Below are 9,302 nucleotides of genomic sequence, written 5' to 3' on the forward strand. Positions count from 1 at the left end.
TTCTACCTCTGAAAACAAACGGGGCCTTACAATATTTTTAAATCTAGTTGGGTTTTGTAATAGGAAGATATGGTTGGGTTGCCGTGGGTTCATTATAAAGCTGTGTTAATAATTTGAATCGTTTAATATATAGGTTTATTGCGTATTTATGTTTATAAAAAATTATATTTAATGGATATTGATAATAATTTGATCAAATCACATTTATATTAATAATTTATTTTAAAAATTATACTTACAATTAATATTAATGTGATTTGATCAAGTGACTATCGATATTCAATCAACATAATTTTTTATAAAAATAAATTATTTAACAAATTCTATATATTAAACGATTCGAATTATCAATGCAGACTCTACAATGACCCCATAGAGACTAATAGTATTTTCCAATCTAATTTGAACCGAAAAGAAGTATTTCCTTTTTTAAAACGCGTGTCTTTGCATTAATTACGAAATTCCTACTGCGCTACGACCTTTACACAAACAAAATTGCTTTAGAGCTCTAAAAGAGCACCTCTAACCTTAGCATTAAATTGTCTTCTTCTGGCCACTATGTTTGTCTTTTTCTGTTTTTTTTTTTTTTAATTGGTTGCCAGCTCAGTAGAGCTGCTATTAGAGCAGCTCTACTAGAGCTCCCAATCACTGGTGTTACACAAAATCATGAAACCTATTCTCCGTAACATTCCTAAAACATCACTTGTGATGCCCCTTCTCTCAATTAATCACCAATGGCCAAAATCCCTGCCTTCAATGCAAAGTCTTTGTTTGGGATGTGAGTTGATTTTTTAATTATTTTAGTTTAGAGTTAAAAGTCTTATTTGAGATAGATTTTTTTAATTTTTATGAGAGAAAAAATAAAATAATTATGATTTAAATATAATATTTTATCATATTTGATTAAAATAACAAATTTTATTTTATATGACTATTTTAACCCCAAATAGGCATGCCAAACATAGTCAAAGTCCCAATGGGACTATTTGATACAATTTATTTAAGTTGTCTTTGGTTTTTTATTTTGAAAATTTATGTGAGAATGTTTAGTATAACTTTTACTTATAATTTTTATTAAACAAAAAATACTTAAATAAATTAAAAAAATTTAATTTTTAAAAACTAATGGAGGGATACTTTTGACTTTTGATTTTAAATTATGAATTTCTAACACATAAGAGTTGTTTTAAGTATAACTTATAATTTTTCTTACTTATTACAAAAAAATGTGTAAAAAATAAAGAGATGACGTGATTTAGACCTCGTTTGACAAACTTTACTTTTAACTAAAAAGTCGAAAAATTATCATAAATTATCACACCACTTTCTTTATTTTTCTATACATCTTTTCATAAAAAAAATTAAAAAATTACTAATTCATTTATTCCTAAATAAGGCGTTAACTCAATAAATCAATAAACACTTTATCATAGTATTACCAGAAGAGCTTTAAGTTGCGCTTATGTCTTTTTTTAGAAGTGATTTATAAGACAACTTACTGATTTTTTTTTTTTAAACTTACGTCATAGTATATTTTTATTTTTTTATACATCTTTTCGTAATAAATAAAAAAATCAATATTCAGTATTTTCCAAAAGAAGCCTTATCCCTCGTATCACCAAATAATTTCTCCAACACATAAATGCATACCATATGCACCAGGGGGAGTCTATGAGTATATAACCGTCTACTTTTGGCAGCATGTGCGAAAGGCTAGAGAGAGAGAAAGAGAGTCACGCCTTCCGCACCAGTCTGCTCTGTAAAACGACGACCAGCGTATGAGCATCCGAATCCCATCACCCACCCCCTCTGCTATACCCAAAGTTGCAGAGAGAGAGAGAGAGAGAGAGAGAGAGTCAGTCATTCGTGGCTTTCTTCATGAGTTCTCAGTTTTTTAGAGAGAGAGAAAGAGAGAGAGAGGAGAACCACCAGTGTGTGTGTGTTTGTACGGAAGACTCTGAAACATATCAGAACCACCAGAAGGTAGCAGGCAGCATATTTGAGTGAGAGAAAAGAAGCTATTCTCTCTCTCTCTCTCTCTCTCACTTTCTTCTCTCTCTTCTCATCTTCCCAATGTTACTCCAAACCTCAACCTCAACCCTTTCTACTTTTTTCTACTCTCCTTTTTCACCAGTTTGATCTGAAAAACACTTGTTCATTGCATAGCCTTCTAGTGCTTCCTCTACAGTTTCTGTTCTTTTGTTTTTGGGGTTTGGTTTGGTTGAGCTCATCATCTTATTGTACATCCTTGGATTCTACTAAGCCTTGTTAATCTTCTCAGAAGCAAGAGGTGAAAAATGCTTTTATCAAACTTGTTTGTTTATGTTAATTGGATAGAATACAAGTGAAATTCCTTTTTATCAAGTCAATATTAAATGTCTATTACATTGATATATATATATATATATATATATATATATGTAACTTTTGCCTGAGAACATATACCTCTTCTACAAAAGAAGAAGAAGAAGAGATTAGTGGGTGTGATTAAAAAAGAAATATTTATGCTTTGACATTCTAATGCCTTTGTTTTGTTTTGTTTGTGTGGTTTGAGGTTCTCTGTCAATCTTTCTCGAGCCCAATGCCTTTGTATAAAGTCACCAGCTTTTCCCTTTTTATTTATTTATTTGTTTTTATTTTTTTCATATATATCCCACTCTCTGCTCCTCGCAAGATTCCAAATACTAGCTAGTTTTTGTTTTTTCAATGAAGTTTTTTGTTTTTTTGTCTTTGATTTACACCAAAAAAATAGAGAGGTTGGAGCTCTGAACTTCGTCTCAGTTCAGTGATGTAAAGTGCAAATTTAAACTCATAAAAATGAATCTGATTTATATCAAAGGAAAACAATGAGTTTGAAGGAGTGATGGTTTTTTTTTTTTTTTTTTTTTGGGGGTAAGAAGAGTGGTTAAATGATTAATTGTTGGAATTGCTTTTTTTGTGCCTAACACAGGGTTCGATTATAGAGCTGGATGAGTACGCATCATTATTGTATTAATGATTTCATTAATGAGCATCTTAATTGTCCTCAGCTTAGCTACCACCAATGACCAGGTCTCTCTCTCTCTCTCTCTCTCTTGCTCAACAATAACCTTTGTTTCCCCCCCTAGTTTTCTTCCTCATTTTTCTTACCTTTTTTTGGGTTTTCATAGTTCAGAACTTGGAGGTAATTTGCATTTAGCACCTGTGTTCAGATATTTCTATTTTCAGACTATTAAGAGAAGGTTGAATTTTGCCTTAATTTGAAAAATAAAAAATACTTTAAACCCCTAAATTTACTTCTAATGACGTCTACAATTGCATATTGGTTGTTGAGTTTTTTTTTTTTGGAATCAACCCAAGACCCAATCCCTTGCCACCTTAGGGGTAAATTTAGGGATAAATTTAGGGACGATATTTTAGAGGTTCCTTGCATTACTCTTTAGAAAATATAAGCACACATAATTTTTTTTTGAAGAACGGATAACACGAGAGACAAAACAGTGGGGTCCATTTGTGTGAGCCCCACATGTATCTCACTCTGTGTCCCTTCTGTAAAAAAAAAAAAAAAAATGTTTTGCATGCAACACAATTGTTCTTGTGTGGAGATAGGTTCCGAGTCTCAAAAGCATACTTTTTGAAATGGGGTAAGATTTTATATATTTTTCTCAATATCACTTCAACAAGAGTCTCGTGCACTAAACCTTTTTTTGTGTGGACTGTATATATTAGGTCTGTTTGTTCAATCATAAACACACGGGGACAGAAGCTTACTCGAGAGTGTAGTAGGTGATTTAGAAAAACATTCTTGTTTTCGTCTATATATATTTGCATAATAACACTTTTTGTACGAGTTATTCCTTTTACTTACGCTGTGTTTGGTTGGAGGATTTGAAGAGGGATTTGGAAAGGGAAATGGAAAAGGTGTGTGAAACTAGGTGAAATATAGGTATGTTTTATTCACATTTCACCTATCTTTTCCATTTCCCTTTCCAAATCCCTCCCCAAATACCCCAACTAAACACAGCATTACTGTTCTACAAGAAATTGTTTTCACTGGGAGTAATGTTTGTAATTGAACTTCAGATTAGGGGAATGCTGAAATTAGGAGTTTAGTACATCTAACTTGGAGGTAGTTTAAGTTTCTTCTCCAATTGTAGTATAAACAGAGATGGCTTTTAGTTTGATGTGGAACTAAGAGCTTTCATTGCTGTGTTTTGAAAAATTTCATGTTTGTTGTTATCTTTCATTTGGACTGATACATAGCGTGGCTCTTATTTTGAGCTTACATTGTTTAATTGCAAGATCTATGTCCCTCAAAAAGAATAATCTGGTGCAAGTTATTTATTGAAAAAAGTTAGAAATTAAATCATCTGAATAATTTCTAGATTCTTCTTCTTTTTCTTGTCAAGTTTGGTGGAGAAAACTCATGACTTCTGTTGCGATACCATTATTTACAGATACTATTTAAATAAAATGTGTTTTACTTCGATTTGAAGATTTTGTCATAATTTCAGAGATGAACACGATTTAAACTTTTCAAATTCCTTGTTTTCTTTGCAGAATCATTCCCTTGAATGGAAAATGTGAAACTCTCTTGAACAAAGAAGTATATTATTGGCCATACAGAACAGTGTCTTCAATTGATCTTCATCATCAGAATTCAGAACTTGGTCCTGAGTGAAAATGTCAACTCCGAGATGGAAGGCCTCTCATCTTCACTTCATCATGCTCTTGTGCTTCATACAATCATCCTTCTCATTGGCAATTTATTTTGGTGACATTGGGTCATTACTTGCTCTAAGAAACTCTCTTTTCCAAAGAAGAGATGTTATTCCAAGTTGGTTTGACTCAAAGATCTCACCATGCAACTGGATTGGCATAAAATGTGAGGGTCCTGCAGTACGCCAAATTCATCTTTCTTGTACATTGTTACCCCTGGATCTTCCATTTCCAAACTATCTTGGAAATTTTAGAAATCTCAAGCATCTTAATGTCAGCCATTGTGCCCTCACTGGTCGTATTTCTGAAAATCTATGGAGTCTGGAGGATTTAGAGACCATGGACTTGAGTGATAACAGATTGTTTGGGATGCTGCCTCCAGCCCTCTCTAACCTGAAAAATCTAAGAGAACTTGTGCTTGATGATAATAGCTTCTCTGGTAGTTTACCGTCAACAATTGGACAACTCACTGAACTTACTGAACTCTCTGTCCATGCAAACTCATTTTCTGGAGTTCTTCCAGCTGAGCTTGGAAATCTACAAAAGTTGCAGTCCCTTGACCTTAGTGAAAATTTCTTCTCTGGGTACCTACCTTCCAGTTTAGGTAACCTTACAAAGCTGTTATACTTTGGTGCTAATCAGAACAGATTCAGAGGACCAATATTTCCAGAAATTGGAAATCTAGGGATGATTAGGACTCTAGATCTTTCATGGAACTCGCTGACTGGAACTATACCAATGGAAGTTGGGAAATTGATCAGCCTGAATACATTGAATGTGGGAAACAACAACTTAAATGGAGCAATACCAGAGACAATTGGCAATCTGAGAGCCTTACAAGTGCTTAATCTCCAGGGTTGCAGATTCACAGGAAATGTGCAAGAAGAAATTTCCAAGCTGAGTAGCTTAACTTACTTGAATATAGCACAGAATGATTTTGAGGGAGAACTACCAGCAAGCTTTGGCAAGCTGTCGAATCTAGTTTACTTTCTTGCTGCAAGTGCGGGACTGAGTGGAAGAATTCCAGAGCAACTAGGAAACTGCAAGAAGCTCAAGGTTCTGAATCTTTCCTTCAACTCATTATATGGTACACTACCTGATGGTCTTGCGGGCTTGGAATCAATAGAGTCTCTTATACTTGATTCAAACCACCTATCAGGTCCATTGCCTAACTGGGTTTCGAACTGGAAGCGAATAGAGTCAATAATGTTGGCAAAGAACTTCTTTAATGGCTCTTTACCACCACTACATCTTCCGTCCTTGACCTTACTTGATGTCAACACCAACATGCTTTCTGGTGAGTTACCTCCGGAAATATGCAATGCCGAGTCATTGGCCAGTTTGTCGCTGTCAGATAACAACTTTACTGGTAATATAGACAACAGCTTCAGGAAATGTTTGAACCTCACAGATTTGGTGTTGTCTGGAAATGATCTGTTTGGTAAAATACCTGCTTATTTGGGTGAGCTTCATCTGGTTACGTTGGAACTGTCAAAAAACCGATTCTTTGGCAGGATTCCCGATCAATTGTGGGAATCAAAATCACTGATGGAGATTTCACTCAGCTACAATTTTCTTGAAGGTCAGATTCCCATGGGTGTTGCTAAAGTCTCCTCGCTTCAGAGGTTGCAATTAGATAATAATCACTTTGAAGGACGCATTCCAAGTTCCATTGGTGAACTCAAAAATCTGACCAATCTGTCTCTACATGGTAACAATTTGACTGGGGAGATCCCCTTGGAACTGTTCGAGTGTACGATGTTGGTGTCCTTGGACCTTGGTTCAAACATGCTTACTGGTCAAATTCCAAAATCCATATCCAAGTTGAAACTGCTTGATAACCTCGTGCTATCAAACAATAAATTCTCTGGTTCAATACCTGAGGAGATTTGCTCTGGGTTTCAAAAGGTGCCTTTACCAGATTCTGAGTTCACCCAACATTATGGCATGCTTGATTTGTCCAATAATGAGTTTGTGGGGCCTATTCCTGCATCAATTGAGCAGTGCATTGTTGTAACTGAACTACTGTTGAAGGGAAACAAACTCAGTGGGACTATTCCTATTGGGATTTCTGGGCTGGCTAACTTAACATTGCTCGATCTGTCTTTCAATTCTTTGACAGGGCCAGCTGTTTCCCAGTTATTCTCAATTAGAAACCTACAGGGGCTTGTACTTTCACATAATCGGCTAAATGGCTCAATTCCGGATAATCTGGGGTCAATGATGCCTAGCTTAGCCAAGCTTGACTTGTCAAATAATAGGTTAACTGGTCTTTTGCCTTCTTCCATTTTTGGTGTCAAGAGTTTAACCAACCTAGACATCAGTATGAATTCATTCTCAGGACCAATCTCTTTGGACTTAGGCACCACTAGCGCTCTTTTGGTCCTAAATGCAAGCAACAACCTCTTTTCAGGTTCCCTTGGTAACTCTTTCTCTAATCTGACCACCCTTTCCATACTAGATATTCACAACAATATGATCACTGGCAGTGTGCCTTCTTCGCTCTCCAATCTTGATACCTTGACATATCTAGACTTCTCAAACAACAAATTTCAAGGGTCTGTCCCTTGCAATATCTGTAATATAGAAGGCCTTGCTTTTGTCAACTTCTCTGGTAACAGATTCACTGGACACGTGCCAGAAACTTGCGCCAAGACTAAACCTTGCACACCAAAGCAACCGAATTTCCCTTCACGATACCCACATGCACCGGTTTTAACAGGGGCTTCTGTTTGGGCTATTGCTTTTGGTGCCACGTTCATTTCCCTTGTCCTTCTTGTTTGTCTTCTCAGATGGACGATGCTGAAACAAGAAGCTGCAATTCTGGACCAGGGAAAGGGTAAAATTGTGACAGCAATTGAGCCAGAGTCCACCGATGAGCTTCTTGGTAAGAAGCGTAAGGAGCCACTGAGCATTAACATAGCTACTTTTGAGCACTCTCTACTCCGGATAGACCCTGCAGATATTCTGTCAGCGACAGAAAATTTCAGCAAGACGTATATTATCGGTGATGGTGGATTTGGTACAGTGTATAGAGCGTCATTACCAGAAGGTAGAATCATTGCGGTCAAAAGGCTTAATGGAGGACACTTGCACGGTGACCGTGAATTCTTGGCTGAGATGGAGACAATTGGAAAGGTAAAGCACGAAAACTTGGTTCCATTACTTGGGTATTGTGTCTTTGCAGACGAGAGGTTTTTGATATATGAATATATGGAGAATGGAAGCCTTGATGTGTGGTTGAGGAACCGGGCAGATGCTGTGGAGGCACTTGATTGGCCAACCCGGTTCAAGATATGTCTAGGGTCAGCTCGAGGGCTGGCCTTTCTACATCATGGGTTTGTTCCCCACATTATCCACAGAGACATCAAGTCAAGCAATATCTTGTTGGATAGCAAGTTTGAGGCACGCGTATCAGACTTTGGCTTGGCGCGTATAATTAGTGCATGTGAGAGCCATGTTAGTACTGTGCTTGCAGGTACTTTTGGGTACATACCTCCCGAGTATGGTCAGACCATGGTGGCAACAAGCAAGGGCGATGTATATAGCTTTGGTGTGGTGATGCTAGAGCTTGTAACGGGGAGGGCGCCAACTGGACAGGCTGACATGGAGGGCGGCAATCTTGTTGGGTGGGTGAGGTGGATGGTCGCGTCTGGAAGGGAATACGAGGTGTTAGATCCGTATTTTTGTGGTTTGGAGCTTTGGAAAGAACAAATGTCGAGAGTTCTTGCGATAGCAAGGTTGTGCACGAGTGATGAGCCATGGAGGCGGCCTACTATGCTTGAGGTGGTGAAGCTGTTGAGGGAGGTAAAAATGAAAACTGGGACGTATTAACAAAAAGCAAAAACAAAAGAACTCTAATGTTTGTTTGGTTTTAAGCTTTAATTTCATGTATAATGCATGGGCTGAGAAGAACCTCAAGTAGAAGAGCAATATGGAGCTAGTGAGGAATGAAAAGTGTAGTATGACTCTGATGATTTTCCAACTAAATAATATTTCTGAACAGTAATGAAGAAGTATTAGGTCTAGTTTATCTTCTTTAATTTTATGATGAATACATTACCAATATGGATTTATGCACACACCTTTGGACACTGTGACTTGTTAGGATATACTTTATGCTTAGTTTGTTTTGACATAAAATATTTTATTGTGTTTTTTTGTATAAAAAAAGAAGGAAAAAAAATTCTGTGTTTGGTTGTGACTTAAATGATATATGCTAGTTGTAGTTTGTGGTACTGCTGGTGCTGGTGTGGTTGCTAGTGGCTGGTGAAAAGAAGGTGGTAATGGTTGCGGGGTGGTGGTAGTGAGGGTGATAGTGGTGGGGTGACAATAATAATAATGATGATGGTGGTGGAGGTGGTGGTAGTTGTGGGCAAGGAACAAAATTGTTTCTTTTTTGGGTGGATAAATAAAATTATTTCTTATCTATCATAATAGATGAAATGTTTCTGTTTTCAAACAAAACATTAATAGAATATTGAAATTCTAATATGTTTATTGAAACATATTGAAATGCATCAAAACTCTACAAAACATACCGAAATCACATTACGTCGAATCATATCACATTATCATCTAACAGTAGTACACGAAGAACAGCT

General features: G+C 36.5%; 1 protein-coding gene across 2 annotated transcripts; it reads left to right on the forward strand.

Moving 5' to 3' along the window:
* The first annotated feature begins 1,686 nt into the window (after window positions 1-1,686).
* LOC114282660 (leucine-rich repeat receptor protein kinase MSP1) lies at window positions 1,687-8,893 on the forward strand. 2 transcript variants are annotated; one of them, XM_082878050.1, is made up of 3 exons: window positions 1,687-2,290; window positions 2,951-3,051; window positions 4,540-8,893. In XM_082878050.1, exon 3 carries the CDS (start codon window positions 4,663-4,665, stop codon window positions 8,530-8,532), a length of 3,870 nt encoding a protein of 1,289 aa, XP_082734176.1. In that variant the 5' UTR covers window positions 1,687-2,290; window positions 2,951-3,051; window positions 4,540-4,662; the 3' UTR covers window positions 8,533-8,893. The 2 variants fall into 2 exon arrangements, with proteins under 2 accessions (XP_082734176.1, XP_028081205.2); XM_028225404.2 differs by lacking the exon at window positions 2,951-3,051.
* The last annotated feature ends 409 nt before the right edge of the window (window positions 8,894-9,302 follow it).

Source organism: Camellia sinensis, chromosome 7 (genome assembly GCF_055761805.1).
Source record: "Camellia sinensis isolate YWXY chromosome 7, ASM5576180v1, whole genome shotgun sequence".
Taxonomy (NCBI): Eukaryota; Viridiplantae; Streptophyta; class Magnoliopsida; order Ericales; family Theaceae; genus Camellia; species Camellia sinensis.

Coding starts and splice junctions, on each gene's coding strand:
- LOC114282660 (XM_082878050.1), top strand. CDS start 4,663: ATGTCAACTCCGAGATGGAAGGCCTCTCATCTTCACTTCATCATGCTC.